Source organism: Telopea speciosissima, chromosome 10 (genome assembly GCF_018873765.1).
Source record: "Telopea speciosissima isolate NSW1024214 ecotype Mountain lineage chromosome 10, Tspe_v1, whole genome shotgun sequence".
Taxonomy (NCBI): Eukaryota; Viridiplantae; Streptophyta; class Magnoliopsida; order Proteales; family Proteaceae; genus Telopea; species Telopea speciosissima.
The window spans coordinates 6,046,593-6,070,392 of record NC_057925.1 but is presented as its reverse complement, the minus strand read 5'-3'; the positions used below and the strand labels follow the sequence as shown (position 1 = coordinate 6,070,392).

General features: G+C 37.8%; 1 protein-coding gene across 1 annotated transcript; it reads left to right on the top strand.

The window, feature by feature from the left end:
* Window positions 1-272: 272 nt before the first annotated feature.
* LOC122642724 (TBCC domain-containing protein 1-like) lies at window positions 273-23,800 on the top strand. The gene is made up of 9 exons (XM_043836293.1): window positions 273-883; window positions 1,669-1,809; window positions 8,518-8,895; window positions 9,788-9,892; window positions 15,068-15,208; window positions 16,076-16,279; window positions 16,416-16,508; window positions 16,848-16,959; window positions 23,431-23,800. Exons 1-9 carry the CDS (start codon window positions 392-394, stop codon window positions 23,472-23,474), a joined length of 1,710 nt encoding a protein of 569 aa, XP_043692228.1. The 5' UTR covers window positions 273-391; the 3' UTR covers window positions 23,475-23,800.

The following is a 23,800-nucleotide window of genomic DNA, read 5'->3' as shown; positions in this document are numbered from 1 at the left end:
CACATTATAAATATACATATAGAAGCATCATTTAAACAGTCCCGAAAATATCGTAATAACAAATGCATGATTTTTTTTTTGGTAATAACAAAGGCATGATTGAAAATAAAGAAAAATTCTAAAATCTAGGTCTTAACTTATATAAAAAAATACTAACACCTATGAAATTCCCAATTATCCACAGGAGGAAAATGAAATTCCTAATCACTCCCTGTGAGTAAGAGCGGAAACCCCCATCTTCTCAAGCAGCTTACACACGCACGCACGCACACACACACACACACAGACTCTCTCTTTCCCACATTTCATTTCCCAATTCTCAGAGATCTATCGTCTAGTTTCTCCTCCCTTGTTCTTCATCTTCTTCTTTCTCTTTGGTTGAGTCTGAGATATGAACGAAGAAATCGGTCCGTCGACGCCTACTTGTTCGAGCTCTACGAAAGAACCAGTCTTTGTTCGGGCAAGAAGAGAGCCATTCGAGCATGGACTCCTTCCAATACCGAAGCTCATCTTCTCAGATGGCACAGCAACCCTAGGCCCTTTCAAGGAGAAGTTCATCCAACACGCTTCTGCTTCTTCCTCTCCCCTCCGAATCGACGCCGACGGCATTTCCCAAGTGCTTCAGATCTCGATCGAGAATGCTCGCCTTGTCCTTGACACCCTCGCCGCGGTGTTACCCTCTGATTCAGACCCTCTAGTCACCGCCAAGCCTGGGGACTTGGATTATGTTGGCGCTGATATTAACGATCTGATTCTCTTCCTTTACATCCAATCTTACAAGAGACTTCTCCCCAGGACCCACAAGGATTCCGCTTCCGTCGCTGATGTCTGGCCTTCCACTTCCGCCTTCGATGGTTACCTATCGGCGCTCTCCCCATTGCAGGTAATAAACGATTATTTTTTCTTGCGTTTGAATTTATGATATTCGACACTCGTTCATATGGGTTTCTACTTTCTGTTGCAGCTTTATCCAAACTTTGGTTTATTTGATTGCATTTTCGAATTATTCTGCGAATTGACTGAATTCACTCTGTGTCGGTTCAAGAATTTATCTTTTCAGAAACTTGTATTGTTGTCTCAGTTGCTAGAATTGTGACTTAATGCCCCCCCTCCCCCCCCCCCCCCCCCTTTCTGGTAGTTTATCGTATATGCTTTATTTCGTTGATGAGGATGTAAAGTATGTTTCTTTTCCCTGGGAAGTTGTATAATTCCCTTGTATGACAGTTGGTTAGTAAACAGCTGTGGTTGCAACCTGGTTCTGTTAATCTGGACTTGTTGGATGAATTTGCTTCTGGGATTTATTGCAAATTATGCAATGCAAAGAAACGTTTTGGAGGTTCTAAAGAAATCTTACATGGTCTTATATTGTTTGCATGTCAATTCTATCTTCCTATGTATTTGTACTTGTGAATTTATACAAAAACATAAGTTTATCCCATAACACATCATTGTTTATAATAATATGCCTGCGCTTCACACATGCTCATTTTCTAGTTGTTGAAACAATTCATAGTGGCTTTTATCAATATCGAGATATACTATGTTCAAGTTTCATAGTTGAAATTTGAACTAATTTAGTACACTTGAACATAGTTTGTTCTTTACGAACCTGAAGATCATGTTATTCATATTTGGGTCAAATCTACAATAACCTTGCATTATTTATAGCTTGTGCGCAGCAACAGCCGGCGATTTATGCCATCACAAGCTGATGAAGAGGCGTATCAGCTATCTTATCTACAGAAGCACATGACAAACATTCTTGCTCTGCTGGCAGAGTCTATAGAAGGCGAGAATGAGGAATCGTTGGTAAAATTGCTGTTTACTATTTCCTTTTTAACTGTCTTGTAACTATTTGATAATGATTAGGTTGACTTGGTTTAGCATTAGACATTCTAAGAAGGGAAAATTATTTATTAAAGAAGATAATGGGGTGCTGTGCAATTGCATTATGCATATATAGTCATTTTCTACGTAAATTATTGTCCAAATATTAAAGTTACAAAATATTATTTTTTGTGAATCATATTTGGTAACTACTTTTGTCTCTAAATGTTCCACACCAAGTGCAGCTACTTAGGCCTGATTTGGTATGATTTCTATTTCAATTTCGGAAATTGTTTAGTTTGATTTTTGCACCTTATTTCAGCGAATTAGAAATCAAATGGAATAGGAATTCTGAAATAGCTGAGGAGCTGTTTCAATTTTGAAATTGAAATTGATTTCACTCTTGCTCTTTAATGAGCACATGGTTAATTTGATGGGCAAAACAGTATTGTCATGTTACAAATAGAGAGAATGAGATCTGGTTTGAATAACAGATTGCAGAATAGCTAAGTTTCTATTCAATTGTCCAATTCGATCGGGGTGTTACTTCCTTTTATAAAAATTCAATTAAATCACTCAGTAATCTAATGGAGTTAAATGCCAGCATTGACTAGACTAATAGTAATTAAACTTACACTAGTTAAACCCCACGACTTGTCATTGGGCCGCACATAAAGAGTGTACCTAGTACACGAGGCGCCCGCCACTGCGTGGTCTGGGGAGGATCACAATCTACGTAGCCTTACCCCCGCTTCGCAGAGAGGCTGTTTCCAGAGACTCAAACCCGTGACCACTTGGTCATAATGGAGGAACCTTACCATGCACCTTGGTCCACCCTCTTGGGCCTCACATAAAAGATTAAAATTATAATAATGCCCCTGAAATTAAAAGGTTTACAAGAATGCCAGCAGCTAACTAAATGGCTATCTAATTACCACCAACGGGCCATATTTGGATGCAAATTTGAGCCCAATGGCTTAGACAATGGATCGGACCTCCTGGGCTTTGGTTTCCAAAGTCTATCGTGTCTGTTCAGCCACTTTAATGCGACTGTACCAATTCTCCCACTCTGAAAAGGGCTTGGCTCTATCGAAATCGGATGAAGGCCAAGTATGCCATCCATTTCAACATGCAAGGGAAAAAATGATCTTCTTGTCCTCTTTAGTTTAAGTGTTGGGAGGTCCATGGTAGGAAGAAGCTTCATTTCTAGCCCTCTATGTTGAAAGCATCCTTATCAGAAAATGTTATTTAACAACTAGGACATTTGAGCAGAAAAAATGACCATATCCCTTACAAGAGAAGCGTTGTATTTCACCCTTCGTCTTTGAAGTTGATTCTTCAGAACCACACCCTCAGGGATAAGGAAAATTACATTTTCTCCTGGAAGATTTACTAAAAGGCTTTCCCATGTGAGAAGATTGCTGACTTGAGCTATCATCCTTAGAGAAAATATTTGTGAAGTTTCTTCAATTGTAGGGACTCTCTTCTACTTGATAAACCACCTATACTAAGCCATCCATCATTGGCAGCCTGCTATAAACCAAACCAACAGTAATTTGAGGGTGCAAGTCATTTCGAACTGATTACTAACACCTCTTCATCCTATTTAAAGTTTGACTTTGTGACCAAGTAGTAGAATGCAGCCAGAAATTCTTCCACAGACATACTTCCTTGCTTCAACTGTGTGAACTGAATGCACATTTGCTGCTTGTAGTCTATAGGTAAGAATCTTTTGTTCATGGCCTCTTTCATCTCAGCCCATCTGTTCACCAAGCCAACGCCTCAAATTTGATTCTATTGTTGATTTTTAATCCACCGTGCCATTGAAAGAATACCTCTATATTATGAGACCAATTAAGAAACTATTCAGGATTGTTATCTCCATAAAAGTCTTTAACATCAAGTTTAGATCCTCTTTTAGCTCCATAAAGAGGATCATCAAAAGGTCTACCATTACCCTAGGGTGGTGGTGCTGCTGGTATGGTGGAGTGATGGCATGAGACTGATCCCCTTGTCGAGAGTCCACTCCCCTCTAAAGAGTTCATTTCAGGTTGATAAGAATGTGGAATAATAGGAGTTACCAATGGGGGTTGGCTTCGAGAAGAACTAGACTGTTGTAGGTTGAGATTGGAAGAATCTCCAAACTGAATAGGACTCTTTCCTTTGTCTGGAGGTGAAATTATGCTAATAGCAGCTTATAGAGATGCAATCATGGACTGGAGAGATGTAACAGTAGTGTTGAGGCTATCAACACTTGTTTGAAGAGTTCAGAGGGGGTTTTCATGGGCTAAAACTCGATTGGTGAAGGTAGCTAGGTTGATCCTAATCTATTCCTTAAAAGGAATTGAGCTGTTGGTTTACCGCACTGTTAGCTACCATGTTTAAGAGTGAAGGGGGGGACAGAATTGGAGGTCTGAATCTTACTAAGTTTGGGAACAGCAATAAAACGGGTACAGATGCATATGGCAATTAAACGGGTCAGACGGTAATATTTCTTTTTAAAAATCCTGCGTAATAAAACCATGGAACGAGATCTCGCCAAGATCTCCGAGATATCTCTATTTTTTGAAGGTCCGAGATGAGATAGAAGACGAGTTAAGGAAACAGCATCGACTCGAGATCTCGGTATTATCTCGGTGAGATCTCGATATTATCTCATTTTTTTGAAGGTCCGAGACAAGACAGAGGACGAGTTAAGGAAACAGCATCGACTCGAGATCTCGACGAGATCTCGATATTATTTTGGTATTTTACATTAATTGTATGCTTTCCACTACTAAGTTATGTGTAAAATAGGGCCTATTAGTACATTGTAGCCTACCAACTTAGGGTCTGAAGTCAAACTCCTATTTGGACTTTGATATTTCAAAATCTGATAGTGTTATTGTGTTTAAATAATCCAAAATAGGCTGTATACCAAGTTTCATGACTTAACTAGGTCAAAAACCCACCGAAACCTGGCTTCGAGTTAAAAAAAACAAATGCACCAACTCGCCGAGATCTCGGCCCAACTCGGGTTTCTGCCTGGCTGAAACCAGGTCCGAAACCAAGACGTTGAACCATGAATAAAATGCGTACGGCAATGATATGGTACGTGTTTAATACGTTCTCTCTATAAGCAAAATTATGGACATGTATTCACTATATAACAGACATTTAACCACCTAATATATAAAATAATAGCATGTAGACAATGATTTTATGGAAAAGAAACCTCAAAACTGAAATAAACGCAATATAATATCTCCTATACATCTAATAAGATTATCATTAACATATCTAAATATCAATAATGCAGAAATACAGGGCAAGATCATTCCATCGCAGAAATCTCAAAAAAAAAAAAATCTGGAAGAACCCCATTGGAATACAGGGCAAGATCATTCCATCACAGAAATCTCAAAGAAATCTAGAAGAACACCCCCGTTAGAATACCAAACTTTGACTCAAAACAATTCTTCTTTAAATGGGAAAGAGTACTCCTTCGGTCTTCACAAGCCCCCAACCCCATAAAAAAAAATTCTTCTTCATCCATCACATTAGAATGCATGGGAAAGGTTTTTTTTAAGCAGAATTAGAACCTTCCAACAACTATGTGGTAAAATTTAATCTGAAAAAAAAGCCCACGAAAAAACTGTGAGAGTCGGATCAAAATCCACAACAATCTTGAACCCAAAAAATAAAATACAAACAAATAGAGACAATTCAATTTATATCTTGGCATTCTCTGAAAAAAAAGCTTACAGATGGTGACGGAGAACAGAGAGATTTGCCGCTGCAATTGCTGGCCGAACGGGGACAGAGAAGAGGAACAAAGTGTCCACCGCTGCAATTGCCATGGAATATTGTTTTTCCACCGCTGCAACTGCTGGCCGAATGGATATGGAGAAGAAGAGGAACAGAGTGCAGCCGCACTACTCTGCCCAGTCCATTGCTGTGATCGCCTTGGAATACATATTTCTGCCGCTGTAATTAATCGGAGACGGAAAAGAGGAAGGGAGCAGGGTATTGAGGCTTAGATGCTGATTCTATGGCCGCCGTTAAACTGAAACAAGAACAGAGACAGAAGAAGATGGGGGCGACAGCTAGGGTTCAAATTGGGTTTTGTTCTTGTGAGGAGAGAAGAACTGAAACACTGGAAATCGGGAAGGGCAAGGGTTTGTGAGTTGACACTTTTTTTCTGTTTTTTTTTAATAATATAAAAAACTTAAGTGAAACGTATTATATGTTTAATATGCGTTTTATACTTGTATAATATGGTATCCGATAAAAAGTGTATTTTTATCCATATAAGTGCATATATACGGTTAAATACAGGTTTTTTCATTAAGACGTTCGGATACGCGTATAATACATGTATTTACTACTAAGGTCTGAATTAGCTCTGATACCAGATTATGCAGTCTGATATCCAATGTATATGAATAACAGATGCAAACAGGCCCAATGAGGTAATGGTATATGTGATGGCCATTAACAGAACTTAATAGTGATAACACAGGTTCAGATAAGTGAACAGAGTAGGAAATAATGGAGAAAATCAAATCTGGTTTTAATAACAGATTACAGAATAAGAGTAGCTAATTTTATATCTGAGAAACAGAAGGAATGAAACTAGAAACAGAATTGTAAGATTCAAATTCAGAAACAGATCTAAAGTATTGCAGAGAACTTTGAAATCTGGGAGATATTTCCATAACGGATCAGAAGTGAATTTTCTTATCAACAGAACGCAAATAATAATACCTTAGCTGTAGTAGAGAAAACCCAGATGGCTGATAACCTAGTACCGTACTTGTGGTAGTCAACAGAGAAGGAAGAAGAGCAGAATATCGCAGGGGAGGGAAAAAAGTGAAGAATAGTGAGAAAGAGAGGAGATCAATAATAGGAGACTGTTTTGGGACTGTGAACAGTACCCACGAACAATAACATGAACAATAATGTAGAAGAAAAGAGGAGAGGAGAAGAGCTGACAGCCCAAACACTTTCATGAAATAAAATTCTATTCAACTGCCTAATTCATTCGGGATATTACATTCTTGTATAAAAAACTCAATAGTGTTTGAGGGAACTTCAAACACTTAAAACAAATTCTCATATAATTAAACATCCAATAAGTTACCTGACGAATTAAACATCCAATAAGTTACCTAACGAATTAAACATCAACACTAACTAGACTGACACTAATTAAACACTAGATAAACCCCACAACCTGTCATTGAGCCGCACAAAAAAATGTAGTAAAATTATAAGAATGCCCTTGAAATTTTCAAAGGAATTATAAGAATGTCCCAGCTAACTAAAAGACTATCTAATTACCACCTAAGCGTCTTATTTGGACCTAAACTTGAGCCTAATGGCGTAGAGAATGAATTGGAGCTCTTGGGCTTTGGTTCCAAAATCTATTTTGTCAGTCCAGTCACTCGAATGCCACTACATCAATCTCGCACCTGCAAAAGAGATGCATTGACTGATAGAATACAGAGGAATTAATGAAAGCAAAAGGAATTCAACAGTTGAATTGTTAGAGAGAAAAGGAGAAGAGATTGATAACAAAATAAAGTAGAAAGGGAGGACAAGCCAACCACCGTCGATCACTTGGGCAGTAGCATCTATGTAACCAAAAGCCATCAATTACGGGTAGTTCAGCTTTTAAATAGAAACTAAATACTTTGAATTAGATTAGAACTCTCAAACTAATCATACCGTAACCTTTTTACTGAATCACTTATGCTAAAAGGAAGTTACCCAACAGATATTATGACTGAAGAAAAGTAGCACACTGGTACCAGTTCAAGTTGGTGGAGCATTTTTTAAATCCACTCATTAATGCCCCAAATTTTGTATTCTTCCTTTAAGAACTCCTTAAAGTAGCTTTTAGATAGAAATGCTTTATATGCATGTATAGTAAAGTGGATGTCTATATCATTTCTATTGCGGAAGGAAGCCAGAATACATTCTGGTCATATATGGTTCTATTTTATTTCTGTTCATTTTTTTTGGGGGGGGGGGGGGGTGAACAACTCTGGTGTTGCTTCTTATAAAAAAGTACGATAAAAGCATCTTTTGTACCTTGTCTACATAACAATACACTGGACGATAAAAAGCATCTTTTGTACCTTGTCTACATAACATTACACTGTATTTTTACAGATTAAAAATATTTTCTTCATTTTCTTCTTCTCTATTTTACACTATGTTGGGAGTACTTGGATGCTTGCTCAGACCCTGATACATTTGTTAGGTATAGGCTCTAAGCTAAGCAGTTGCCTATTTGACACTTCTAGTGCACTGATCCATTTGTGCATGTTCCTTTTCCAAGTTTTGAGGGATAAAGTATTGGTTTTTGTATATTGATGTAATTTCCCATGGTGATACACTGTTCAGTTTACCTTTTTCTCCATGAAATGTGTTAATTCAATACTTAAACCATCTTATATGCTCATTATGCTTTTAGAAAAAGGTAATTGTTGCCACCAGTTTTTACTTTATAACTACTCTCCATCTTCTCTTGTTCAAATAACTATTTGTTTCACTCGGACAATCCTGTGTCATTTCTTCTTTTACTTTTCTGAGAGCTGTAACTCAGAAGCTTTGAAAGGTTTAACAGAACTCAACGTGACAAAATTAAACCTTATCCTACTGCTTGGAGTTGGTGACGAATAGCTAATTAACTCCTGTCTGCAGGTTTTGACCTTAGAGAGGTTTGAGCACCTTGGGTTTCTCATGCAATTCGGTGAAAAAGGATCTGAAGCTCCATTGAGCCAAGCTGCACCATTTTTCGCAAATTCAGATCCCGACATGCCAGCTGTTCCTGTTCCTGCATCACAAGTTCATGACTGGATTCTGCAGAATATAACCACTGCTTTAGAAAATATATCTGAAAGAATTGCTTCAAAAGAAAGTGGGCCACCCAATAACTCTGATCAGGATGTTGCTATGGCTGATGCATGCACAAGTTCATTCAAGGGCTCAAGTGGTATGAGAAGTCCTAGCTTTGTAGAGGGAATTTCCAAAACTTCAATTGTAAAGCAAGCATCTGATCTTAAAGGCTCTTCTGTAAAGGTAAGGGTTAAAGCACTTTTTACTTTTACATATCTTGGTATGCAGATTCATTCTTCACCTGTAGATACGTGCTGCAGCAGAAGCATTTATTTATTTCCAATGCTTCTTAAATTTTGTGATGTCTATTTCTGGACAAATATCATTGAATTTATTCCTAATCAGCAAGATAAATTGATGTTATATTGTTTTATAGAATTCTTCCTTTATTTTTGTTGCCGCTTCCCCCACCCCACCCTCTTAGTATGACCAATTATTTTCTTCCATATATTCAGCCTTAAGAAAGAAAACTGCTCAAATTTTGCACGTCCACATCTGCATCTGCATCTGGAAGCTGCCTTGCACATCAAACCGGGACCAAAGCCTCTGAAATTTATTCCCAAATATTTCTTGCCTTTGTATTTACCATGGTAAACACTTGATATATTTGTCATCCTTACCCAGAGAGAGAGATGCTAGCTTGTTTGGATGCATATTTAGAAGAAATTCAAGCAAAAGAGAGGTAGAGTGGACAGTCCTTTTTCCTATTTTGGTGGAAGAAGTGTTAGACTTAAGAAGATATAGCGGAAACAGAGAAATCACTTTCACTGACATTTTATAGCTCTTTTGGCATCACAAGGAGAGAAACAAGCCTCTATAAACAAGATGCTTACTGGCCATGGTAGAAGTATTTATATGGATTCTTGTGCCTTTAGTGGGTCACATTATCCAAATATGCACCTTTACTTTTGTGATTTTCCCTTTTGAATTGCTTGTATAATTCTGTCTCTACATGTACTTCTGGAAACTTTTAAGTTTCATTTTTAACTTTTCTTTATGATGAGTTTTATATGAAACTTTTTTAGGTTCTAATATATGTTTTAACATTTTTTTTTTTTTTTTTTGGACCTTTTAGGTTTTAAATTGTCATGACTCAGTGATCTACATATTGGCACCTTTAAGATATGCCACTGTTTATGGGTGCTCTGATGCTACTATAGTTCTTGGAGCCATTGGCAAGGTATGTATGAACACTTTGCACTATCTATTTCTGGAAATCCTAAATGTAAATTAATGGATCATGACTTGTTTGATGCTACTGATCTCAATTTTTTTCCGACTATTATTAGAAGTTTATTTGGCTAAACAATTCATTTTTTTTCCCCATCTGATGTCCTTTCTCCAAATCAAGTTGATGTATAACAGCCTTATCCCAACTTAATGGGGTCGGCTACATGGATCCAAGAAGGGACAAACTATTAATGAATATAGAAGTAAAGGGAAGTGGCATTCAACATCGACACAAACTCTAGGGCATCGACCCTTTTCAGCTACGTACTGCTTCTTGACTGCCCAACATTCTGCTCTAGGCCTTGAAAAAGGAGTGTAAAACAACATCACAATGGTCCAACAAAATTGGGTCGACCACATGGATCTTTGCTCTCCAATCAGCTCTATTTGAAGACATACCAGCCTACCAGGAACAAGGCCTAAGCTAAGCATGTCTTTCTTCACCACTTCTCCAATGATTATCTTAGGTCTGCCCTGGCCCTTTTGGTTCCCTCAGTCTGAATTAGGACACTCCTCCAAATTCGGGCATCCGGAGGTCTTTGTTGAACATGGCCAAACCACCTCCAACGACTCTCTCTAAGTTTGTCATGGATTGGAGCTACACCCAACCCAGCTCTAGTTTTCCCACACATTCATCTCAACATCCTCATCTCAGCAACCCCAAGTTTATCTCTATGAGACTTCTTCACAGCCCATCATTCCACACCGTACATCATAACTGGTTTAATGAGAGACCTATAGAATTTTCCTTTAAGCTTTAAAGGGATACTGCGATCACATAGAACTCCGGACGCACCTCTCCACTTCATCCACCCTATCTTAATCCTCTTGGTGACGTCTTCTTCTATGTTGCCCTCCTTATTTACGATTGATCCCAGATATCTAAAGTGATCACTTTGCGGGATCTCCCTCTCACCAATATTAACCACCTCATTTTCCATCTCAGAGTTGTTGAAGTTACACACCATATATTCGGTCTTAGTTCTACTTATCTTTAGACCTTTTGATTCCAAGGTTGATCTCCATAGTTCCACTTTGGCGTTAATCCCTACTTTTGTCTCATCTACCAATATAGTATCATTTGCAAAAAGCATACACCATGGGACCTCATCTTGTATGCCTTTGGTTAAGTCATCCATGATAAGCATGAACAAATAAGGGCTTAAGGCTGATCCCTGGTGTAACCCAATTAAGGTTGGGAATTCATTTCCTTGGCCCTCTGCCGTTCTAACGCTAGTCACCACATCAGCATACATATATTTAATAACGTCTACGTATTTACATGACACTCCTCTTCTCTAGGATTTTTCAGATTAGCTCTTTAGGAACTCTGTTGTAGGCTTTTTCTAGGTCTATAAAGACCATATGGAGATCCTTCTTGCTCTCTCTATATCTTTACTAGAATCATCACCACTAATTTTGGCTCTGTACTTTGGTTTCTTGATATCTTCATCCTTGGGCATCGTCACTGTAAATATTCCGCTCTCCATCGTAGCTTTTATCTCATCAATCTTCACGTTCTCTAGTAGACGGAACCGTCCGATGAACTTGCCAATTGTCCTCTCCTTGTAATGCCACTTGTCGTCATTCTTTACTGGTTCTACTTCGTTCCACTCCATTGTGATCTGACGAACCCTCATGTCGTCCTTGGTGAGGCCTGGAAGATCCACTTGGAAGACATGGGCATGTTTGGTTCCTTCCAATCGATCTCTGTGTTGGTGGAAATACCATAGAGGTCGGAATTGTCAGAGAAGAAGCTCTGGATGGGATCGAATATGCTGAACCGCCAATTGAAGAGTGATGGAGAGATGGACATTTTAATTTCATACTTTCTTCTTGTTTGCTGAAATTCTTAAGAGAACTGTCTAAGCTAAGTTTGCAAAAGAGACTCAACAATTGAGAGAGAATTTTGGATATTTGGATTTCTGCACTAAATCAATCAATTATTTATAGGTGGGTTCAGGAAAGAGATATACAACGGGAGGTGGGGTTTCTTGAAGATTCTGGAGTGGTTTATTCCTTCTCTGAAGCTTTGTGAATTGGAAGCTTCGTGATGGATTGGAATTGTTTGACATGGGATTAACAGGAAGGGATGGTAATGATGGATTATCATTAACATTAATATTTATGAAGAATTTTTTTTTTTTGGATAGGTGAAGAAAGGTTATTTCAATGGAGAGAAAAGATTAACATTGTGGAAGGCTCTTATAAGAAGTAGAACCTTGGAAGAACAAGAGTAGCAGTCAAAGTAGGGAGAATGATCAACTAGGACTAACTTCCTATGAAGGTTTAAAGTATCGGTATCGGGTATCGTATCAGTCGGGTGATTTTAAGAGACGTATCGTATCGTATCGGAGATACGTATTGAACAATACAGATACATATAGAAATGGTCAAGATACACATGAAAATACATTTTTGGAACAAAAAATAATATAAATAAGCAATATATAACAGTGCCATGCATAAACACTAAAATGGTGAATAATGTATAACCAAAAAAGAGCATGAAATTGGAATTGTTATAAAAGATGAGGTTTCTTACATGTTGTAATCGTCTATAGCCAAGAAGAGTATTGGATGATGCAAAGGATGATGTTGTAGCACTCATTGATTCGTTTTTTAGTCTAAAAGTGTGAAAAACCAAGATTAAGCTTAAGGGGAAATTTTACAGGACAGTAATAAGACCAGCGATGATTTATGGGGTGGAATGTTGGGATGTTAAGAAGAGTAATATCGATAAGATGAGTGTAGCGAAGATGAGGATGTTGAGGAGGATGTGCGGCAAGACCAGGAGAGATAGAGTAAGGAATGATTGTATTAGAACCGAATTGGGAGTTGCACCAATCCAGGACAAACTCCGTGAGAGCTGCTTGAAGTGGTATGATCATGTCCAACGGAGACCCATGGCTGCACCAGTAAGGAAGAGTGGCCAGATTCAGTTTGAATGAGCTAAAAGAGGTAGGGGCAGGCCTAAAATGACTATTGGGGAAGTGGTAAGAAAGGATATGCATGTAGTAGGGCTCGATCTTAGTATGACCGCGGATAGAGTTGTTTGGAGGACGAGGACCCTTGTGGTCGACCCCTTGTAGGGGGATGTTCCTGGGATGCTAGTTTGACTACTGCTTAGACCTTTCCCCTAGTAATTTTATTTTATTTTTTTTTAATTCCTTTTACTCCTTTATACTTTTGTTACTTTTGTTACTCCCTTTTACTTCTATTATTTCTATTACTGTCATGACCTCTTTGGATCCATGTAGCCGACCCCATTTAGTTGGGATAAGGTTATGGTTGTTGCAAATGCAAAATTTTAGATTCTTGGTGGAGAGTTTCCTTCATTTTTTCGTTAGATTAGGAGTTGTATCGAGTATGTGAGTGAAAATGGATTTTTTATGGAATGTAGATGGTAATTGTATGTATTGGTAATGTATCGATACGTATTAAACCACACACAAAACCCTTTACACCATCGATATGTATCGGTCGTATCGTATCGTATCGGCCGATGCATTTTGATACAATTCGAGACAGTCCATTAAAAGAAAAAAGAGACGTATCGGTATGTATCGTATCGGTGTCGACCAATACCGATATGTATTTGTCTGTATCGTATCGTATCGGTTGATACTTTAAACCATGCTTCCTATGCTTGATTGTAGGATGGTATTTTATGTAATTTGGTATAAACAAAATAAATATTTCTGTTAAGATGCATTCCCTACATGTTTCTATTCTTTTTTTTAGTGGCAGAAGTACTTTTTTTTCCCCAGTTTTACCATACAACATTTGTTGGTATAAAAGTATTCCAAATTAACAGAAACACAAAAAAGTACTTATGATTCAGAAATACTAATTTGAAATAGAAACGTTGCCATGCAGCCCCTAAGTGTCTCTTCCATCAAATACATGGGTCATTCTCCCTAGAAAGTAGAGAAAGAGATCTGGGATATAGCCATTTTTCCCACACAGCTGCAGTTAGAGAGAACATTTTAGTTGTTGTCTGGGCTTCATCCAACATCATGTAAAATACTAAAATATATTTGCCTTAGCCCTATAACTATACCTTATGCAGGATCTTTATATAGCAGCAACTTTGAACTTGAGGAGCAATATGAGAGCTGAGCCTAAGTAGAGGCTAAAAGGGATGCAATTAGTAGGAGTATGGACTTTTTAACAAGGGTTCTTGTATTTCTAATTTCCTGGTAGCCAAAAAACTATGTGACATGTATTGGGCGCTGGCTCAATTGTCCCACTACTACATACTACATATATTCTTTGTTTTGTAGAAAAAAATAAAGGGTGGGATTTGTTTTTTTTTTGGGGGGGGGGGGTGGGAAAGGTTGCCAGAGCAGAAAATATATTGTGCATAGTGGCATGAAGATGCAGCGGAATTTAGTCACAGCTAAGTGACCATCAAAGGAAGAACTTAATTGTTATATACATATACAGACACATCTACTTGTCAAGTTTTCAGTGTTGCAATGTCAGATACATAGTCCATTTTGGGACACTGACTCGTGTCTGTGTCCTTGTTAAGTAGATTTTTTTTTTTTTTAATGAAAATCCATAGTAGGTCATTAAGGTTTTTCAAGTGAGGTGAAAATATGGAAGCTAGATTTAGGGTTTGAACTTTGAAATGGAATTTTGTAGTACAGTAATACACCTAAATATGTTGATCAGTTTTAAAAAAGGCGGTTTCAATGCAATTTGATTTACAAAGATCAAAATCTCCCAATTTGAGGTGGTAGGCTGTGATAGGTTTCTATTGCATGGATGGAATTATGATCTAGGTCAAAAGGGATGAAAAATAACATTAAATTTGTAGGCTGGCTGCTTTAGTTGGGCATTTAGGTTTTGATCATAAAGTTCACAATTTCCAACTGTCAGCTGGTGGGTGTAGTAATGTAGTGTTCTTAATTTGAATTAGGTTGGGTTGTGTGGGAGATAGGTTGACTTGCATTTGAGGCATTGTTGGATTTGATCGTATGATGTGTTATGCATGCTTTCATCAGTTAAATGGTTGATGCTTATCCCTGTTGTTGATAACTGTCATTATAGTGAATTATACTTTATGGATGCTGTGAGTTGAATACTACTTCTAAGTTATTATTTCTGTTGTCAACAGGCTGTAAGAGTGGAGCACTGTGAACGTGTGCAAGTGATTGTGGCAGCTAAACGTATCTACATTGCCAACTGTCGCGAGTGTGTGTTCTTCCTGGGTGTAAATCAGCGACCACTTATTCTTGGTGATAACCATAAACTGCAGGTGAATGTGTTTCTGCTAGTGTAATGTATGTTTTTGCTTTAGTAGCCAGAATCACTTATCCGTTATTTTAATCATCTATCATCAATGCAAGTGTTTCTTAAAGATAGGTAGCTTATGAGCTACAGGAAGTACTTTACATTGGTCTGATCTCCCAATAACTTGCTGTTTCTCATTTGTTAACATGTGACCTACAGCTGGTTGAGTCTAATCTTTTAAGGTTGTATACTTTAAAATTAGTATGTTCACATGATTGTAAAACATCTGATCTGTGCACTACTTAATTTTGGTGCCTTTTTAACTTAATGAAACCTTTTTGGCCTCGAAACAATAAGTAGATGTGGTTAAGGTCATCTGTCTAACATGATTCTTTTGGTCTATTTTATCTTTTATGGGAGGGTCCACCCAGCTATTAGATCCCCATCCTCTTATCATCATGAACATGTTCTAGTTTTATGGGGCTCCAGATTATTCTATTGGTTGGATCCATTTGGATCCTGGTATCTGGTACGAACTATTCTCATGATTGCTACTACTTGATTGTCCCAACATTGATACATTTTCTTTTCAAAATAATGGTACTTAAACCTCCTTCCATTTTTTTAGGCTTCAAATAGAATTCAGTGACCACTTTACTGAGTTAGGGTTAGATTTTTATGATTCGTCTCTCTAATTGAGTACATGAGCTCTCAATATTACATCCTGTATTGTTTATTAGTGGATATGCTTTATATATGCTTTCCTCATGATAAATTGTGTCTGAAACTTAAAATCTATTCTTAAGTTAAATTCCTGTTTTCCAACAACTTTCACTCATTAATCACCTTCACATAGAGTCACTGAATTTGATGGTTCGTTTATTTTCATCAGGTGGCTCCATATAATACATTTTATCCACAACTGGAGGAGCACATGAATCAAGTTGGTGTTGATGCAACTATCAACAGATGGAATGAACCCCTGGTGCTGGGTATGGTTGATCCTCACGATTCATTATCTCATCCCGCAGGGGTCTCTGATGTTCAAGCTGAGTCTGCTACATGCCTTGATCCTGACCAGTTCACAAATTTTTTGGTATGCGCAAATATTCAGGATTCATTGAATTTCATGTTGACAGTACCCATGTGGTATTTTTTCTTTTTCTTGGACCAACTGATTATTTTCAAGTTTCTCTATCTTATGCTGCATATTCGTTTGTCTTGTTCCACAGATTCCTAATTGGTTTGGAGGCGAATCACCTGCATCCACAAAGCACAACCCTTTTCCATTGCCTGAGATTTATACGGCCTCTCAACAGAAAAATGTATGTGAAAAAATCTTGCCGGTTGTGGTTTATGTCATCATAAATGATTGGCTTTATGCATTTACATTAGTGAGATGCTTGCAAGATGCTTAATGCTTTGTGGAATTTTCATATAATTATATGGCAAACCCAAGATTTAGCGCCTGACCTGCACTATACATCTCTACTGAACACATCATTATCAAGTTTCTTGTGCTAATATCTTGGGCAAAACCTTTGAATGCCCTTGCACATGCTATAAGCCTTGGGTGTATGATTCGCTGCTTCAGTGTTAACCTTAACTTATTCTTTTGACATTTCTTTTATGCTGAAGATTTAAGTGTACTGATTCTTTTGCAGCATCAGAATCTAGGAGAGATTAAGCAAGCTTTGAGAGATCTGCACCTTGAAGAGAGCCGCAAACGGGAATTATCTTGTGCTCTCCATATCTACTTTAAAGACTGGCTTTATGGTAATTGTCTATTCTTTCTCAACCTTCACTTTTTCCTCCACTGTATCTTCTTAGTTCTTACTGCTATTCAATGTTCTGGAATTTTGTCACGCATATTAGGAATTTTAGCTAGGGAATTCTATGATAATATACTACCGACGCATCTTTACAACCTGATTTCCCTTATTAAATATATTCTACTGGTAGTATTGATGCAGATAAGTCGCATAATGGGCTTATTTTATTGGAAATAAGCCTTGGGTGGGGGATGTATACATTGGGCCTTTGATTCCATGTGTTTTCTTTGTAATGGGCCACTTTAATGGGCCTAAAATGTGGGTACAAGGAAGGCATACGGGATTAGGCTTAGTAGTAGGTTATATTCATTCCTAGGTGAATTAATGTAGTGGGTTTTACTTTCCTAGGTAGGTAGTCTTAATTGGTCTTTTAGTTTTCTTAGCTTAGTAGTTATTATATCTTGATTGTAGTTTCATTGTCTTGGGAACAGTTTTTAATGTCTTGGGGATAGTTGTCCATGTCTAGGAATTATTATCTATGTATGGGGAATTCCAAAGGGGTTTTGGAATTCTAAGAGTCTCTTAATGTTATTGTGTTGTACTCAAGATTACCATCTCTATATAATGCAAGTACTGGCTGCTTTCAAAGGCAACCCAGAATTTTGTTTGAAAACAAAATTCCTCTTGTGAGAACCCTTGTGAGTAACAAGAGCTGTGAGACTCAGCAAACCAGGTGGAACTCCTACGGCTGGTAGACTGGTGGGACTTGAGCTCTACAACTTATCCTATTCTCTTCCAGATTCGATCTTGGCTTGCTTACCCTCTCAGGTTTGCATAATTTTTTATATTCTCCTGTACTTGCATTATTACCCTCTCTAGTCCCACCATTTTTGGATATGATAGCTGAATCCACAACCCACCTGAGATCCACAAGATATAGTCTTTCAAAGAAAGATTTCTTTTTTTTTTTGTTAAAATTCTGGCTTCTGAAACAGCCTCCACGATTTGGTATTTATAGAGGAAGAGGAGACTAAGCATCCTCTTGAGATGCATTAATGGGGGACAGAATAGGAGAGGGGAAATCTGAGATGAAATCAGAGGGGGATGGGGGGGGGGGGGGGGAGAAGAAGCCGTGAGAAGAAGAAGGGGGGGGGGTGCACATGCATAAATTCACTTTTGTTTTTTCAATTCATTCTTGCATATCTCTAATGATGGGGAATTACATCATATATAAAGAGAAATAAAAGGCACCCAAAATTAAAGACTCCTAATTATTTACTAAAACTAGGCTAACTACAATAGAAATCCAATAAAACTCAAATTGGAAATTTCCCTGTGTCTAATAACTACCTTAAAATAAAAGACTACATAATAATTTTCCAAATAAAATAAACTTCCTAAAATGCTACTAGATTCAAACACTCAAACTGGACCCGGTTCAACTGTGTTTGGGTTGGTCCAATGTAGCGCACCAGTTGGGTCGGCCCGGTCCAAGATTGTCCTGCATCATGCATGCATTTGACATAAAGAGTGTTGGAATTCCCACACCTAAACAAAAACCAATGCATAGAAAATAAAACCTAGACCTAGAAACTAAAACCAATAAATAGAAAAATGTTCCCAAGACATAGGAACTACAAACTAGAATAATTAAACTAAACATTAAAACTGCCTAGGAACATGAAAAGACACCTAACTAAAAGACAACTAACTAAAAACACTATGCTGCCTAGGAATTTAAAAAGACAAGGACTAAATAAAGTTGGGCCCACATTGGCCCCTTACAAAAATATCCCATGCATGCTAAGCCTGGCCAAACCACACAAGGTCTGAGCTTGGTCTGGTTCTCCTGGGCTGCAGGCTTAGTCAGGGGGCCAAGGAGGTCTGGGCTGCCGATGGCCCTGCATCAGATAGAGTACAATCATCAAGTTTTAAGCTTTGTAATCCTTTTATGTGGGTCATGGCCATTCATCTAGCATTTTAAATTAAGATGGAAAATATGATGGTATGGTATAATCTAATATAACAGCATCATAAACTTCTAAAGATACTAATCAAAAGGATACTATTCAACGTTATATTTTAGAATTTTCAGGCATTCAATTTGATCTTGATCATTCATTTAGCATTTTAGATTATGATAAACATGATGGTACATTCTGATCTATGATCAGATCATCAGAAGCATCCAGTCATGTAATCAATGTTTCAATCATGTGATGAAGGTTTGAATGAATGATTTCAATATTGTACCATTGATATAGTGAAGCTTAGTGGTTTCCATAATTTAAAATGCTGAATGAATGGCCATAATCCAACTCAAAAGATTTAAAAATGATAAACATGGTGGGTGAACCATAGCCTTCCAATTGATATCTTTCAAAATATGTAGAAGCTTGGGGTTGTTTGATCATGTACTTGTATAGGGGTATTGTGGTATAAACAGATTTTCCATTTCAGTTATCTGATGGAATCCAGGTTGAAGCACCCCAAACATCAGGTTTCAAGCGTTAGATAACCCATGGCATAGTTACCCTTAAGTCCTTAAAGTTAGGAACCTCAGGTGTATTTCCCCTTTTTTCTTAAAAATTTTGTGGTGGGCCATGTTTATGGTGTGACTAGGTTTATTGGGAATGATGGTAAGAGTTTCATTTACATATTCTCCGTTTTATTTTTTGCCAAATAAAATTTATCCATTATGATGTGTGAATTGTATGTTGATGTTAGAATAATGTACACCAGAATAGCGTGGGGGTATTCTGGTCCTTTTGGGGTTAATTTTATGTTATTAAGTGTTATTAGCTTATGTCGGCTATGTGGGTTCTAGTCCCACATCGCCTAGCTTCTATTATTTGTAACTTCCCCTCTATTATAAATAGAGGGGCCTTTCTTTCATTAAATCAATCAATTCTATTATTTTTCTTCCCTCTCTCTGACCCACGGTTCAATCAACATGGTATCAGAGCTGGTCTGATCTAGGTTAGAGAGAAGAAAAAACCCTATTTTCTCCCTTCTTTTCGTCTAATCGATCTCTCCTCCTCTTCTCCCTTTTCTCGTTTTTTCCTGCTCCTGGTCTTCTCCCTTTCAGCCCAAAAAACAGGGGCAGCACTAATGAGGTAGACATAATATCGATGATTTAGTGCTGCCCCCCTTTCTCTTCTATCGTTTTTTATTAAAAAACCCTGCTGGAAGCCTCATCTGCGATTTGGAGTTCCCCTTCTTGAGATCAGATCTCTATAAACCTGATCCTCTAATTTCGGAACACCCTATGCAGCCTTTTTCCAGCCCTATTCTACCCTATTCCTAAACCTAACTTCCCTTTTTCTTTATCTCCATCTTTGCTTAATTTTTTCCAGCCTCAATCCCCAAATCGATCTCACCTTGTCAGAAAAACCCTGACTCCACTCGATTTTGGGGTTCCCCATGTCAGATGCAGCCAATATTTCAGGGATAATTCCCAACTAATCCAAGCCCTAATCGACCTCAGTTTGAACACAATCTGATGGCTGGATCTGTCCCTACAGCAAAATCTTTACATTCTGCCTTTTATGGTTCCCTGTTAAAACCCTAACTCAAATCGATATTAGGGTTACAAGTTTGATTTCTTGCTGCCTTTTTGAGGGATGATTGCTCCACCTACAAAGACCACTCGACCTCAGTATTAGCCTCTTTCCAAGTGTTTGAAGACCCCTAACCCCAATCAATCCTTATTTTCAGGTTTTTTTTTCAAAACCCTGACCCATATCGATTTTAGGGTTAGGGTTGTTTGTTGCTATTGAAGTTTTTGTTGATTGCACAAGATAGCTGCTGCCCTCCTTTTCTGCGATTTTGGTATTTCTCCCACATGAAGATCCAGTCTCAATTACCAAGGAGATTGGTCATTCGAACTGGAGATCCATTTCAGCAGTTGTGGTCAGCATGTATTACAATAAGCCAGCACCTTTGACAACTCATCCTCACTTTTGTTGAAGCCCTCTTCCCTACAATCGATATTCACTTTCAGGGTTTTTTTACAAAACCCTGGCTATAATCGATCTTAGGGTTAAGGCAGTCCACTATTGCTGATTTTTTTAGGAGAGTTCTATAAACATCAGAGGAGTATTTAGCCCATGATTCAGCATCTTACATCAGTTTTTTTGGTAAACATTACAGTTTATTCTGTTGGCTTGGTTCCTTCAATGTTTAACCAATTTCTCTTACTTATTCTTCTATGGCTGACTGCTTCAACTGCCTATGGATTTGTCTGGTTATTTATCTTATTTTGCTGGTTATTTTGAGCTTCACTCCCTACCTGGCTGGTGTTATTGATTGGCTTCTGTAAGCATGACTAGTTGATGTGTTACTACTGCCTTCATGTGGAATACTGCTGCCCTATGATTATGCCTGAGTTCCTCTTATTGGAGATCAAATTTCTTTCGTTATGGAAGACTCGCATCTGCTACCCTGGAGATCAGCTTATTTGGGATTACTACGGTGTGTTCCACGATTATTGGTTACACCTACGAACCTATTCAGTTATGTGGAGCTTTTCTGGTTCATATCCGGCTCACTTTGGAGCTTGAATCCTAGCATTGTTACTACTTCAGATCTGATCCAATTTTTTGTTGAAGATTCTTCCATGCATTACTGCCCAAATATCTTCGTTAGTACTGTTTAGTATGTGGGACTTTATACATTGGAATTTTTGCACACTTGTTCCTCCTTGTTTGAAGATTGATCAAGCCTTGAAGACTGGAGCCTTTCCTTACTTCAAATCAGATATGTATACTTGTCAGATTTGAGTATTGGAGTTAGGAGTTTCTCCCCTATTGGAGTTTCCATCACAAGTGTTTGTTTGATCGATGGAAGATGGTTGGATCTTTATATGTTGCATAAGTTACTCCTACTTCATTATCCCACTGCTGTTTTTCTTTCACCACCTCCCAAAACATACCTTTGGCATTCCCCATAACCACCTTGGAAGTTAATGGTATTCTCTTTACCATTTCTTCTTTTTCCATTACCCTTGGCAGCCATTGACAAATTCTGGAATGTTATGTTTTGCCCTATCTCTAAAATCATCTCTCTTATGTCCACGTGCACTACACGTGAGGGGGGGATTATATACAGTTTACCTGCAGCCATTGCAGAGAGCAGAACATGCAAGGACACTTGGTGCAAGACATAGAAGGTCAGAGGTTTCACCATTGCCAATGGGTATCTACTTTGTTATTGGGTTAAAGTTTGTCATAAGGTTGGCCTTAAAGTTTTGAAGATGTTTGGTTATTGCCTGCCCATATGAGATCCTACAGTTTGGTTGCTTTTTCCGCTGCTTAATCTTCTTTACTGCTGCTTGACTCATTTGCCGGCTACCCTAGTTGCTTATCTTCAAGATTATACTTCAGAGATTCATTATTGGACAAAGATTGGTGAGAGATGCCTTTTTTGCTGATCAAGTCTGTCCAAGTTTGAAGGTCTATTTTTTTCAAGTTCTTGAAGGTCTATTTGGGAGCTGCATTCATTCTGAAGCTGGATTCTGCTACAACTTATTTTTCCCGTTTTATTCAAGTTAGGCATTAGTACCTTGTATGCGCCAACTTGAGGGGGAGTGTTAGCATTATTATGGAGAGAGTTTTTCTTTAGTAGGGAGTTTTTTTCTTTAATACACGTTGGATCTTCCCTCTTTCATATTTGTATAATCTAGTATGAGGGGGATTGTTAGAATAATGTACACCAGAATACCGTGGGGGTATTCTGGTCCTTTTGGGGTTAATTTTATGTTATTAAGTGTTATTAGCTTATGTCGGCTATGTGGGTTTTAGTCCCACATTGTCTAGCTTCTATTATTTGTAACTTATAATAGAGGGGCCTTTCTCTCATTAAATCAATCAATTCTATTATTTTTCTTCCCTCTCTCTGACCCACGGTTCAACCAACAGTTGACAATTGATCAATGATAGTTTTTCTGTACATATGTTTTTTTATATAAATAATTTAATGGAATTCTTGTATGGCTCACATATTACATGTCTCTAAATGTTTAGTAGCTCAATATTACATGCCAACATGTTTTCTTCTTACTGGTATGCTAGTGGATTTGCAGATTTGACTATTTTTACATGCTTCAGAATTTTATTTCATTTTTTTACTCAATAAAAAAAAAATGTTATAAATAAGACGATAAATAGTTTGTAGTTCTGTGGACCTTGGTTAATTTTGTGTGATTGCTTTCTGATCTGTAATTGAACATCCCCTCCTAGTTCATACTCTAAGAATCTCCTCTGCCTGTGGACTAATTTGCTGTTGGTGCTCAATATTTGCTTTGCTGATGAATGAGACCAATGATTAATAAAGTTCACTTGGCATCACAATACTTTGTTCCTAAATGTATTTAAGTTGGACTTGATTAATGCATGTAAAATTGTATGTGCTTCTCGTAAACAGCATCTCATTGGTGGATAAGAGGGCTAACTGCATTCTGTTTTCAATATGGCAGCATCTGGAAATATCCGTCAGCTTTACTGCCTACAAGCTGACTGAGGTTGTACGATATTTTTGCATTATCAGGTGCTTGGAAGAGGTTGTATATTTAGCTTTCTGGTTCTCCATATCTTCCATTGACCCTTTGTGTCACCTTACTCTGTGACCCCGCATGGAGTGGAATCATTCATTTGTAGTGTCGGCGACGCACCTATTTATATATTGACAGCATTGCACAAAAAGGCAAGGGAAAATGTGTGGTTGAATCTTCTGTATGTCTTATTTAACCAAGTTTTACTCTGAAATTGAGGTACAGGTATCCATTACTGCTTGAACTTAATTGAATAGAAATGTCTGCTGCTCATTTTTGCAGCATAGATTGAATT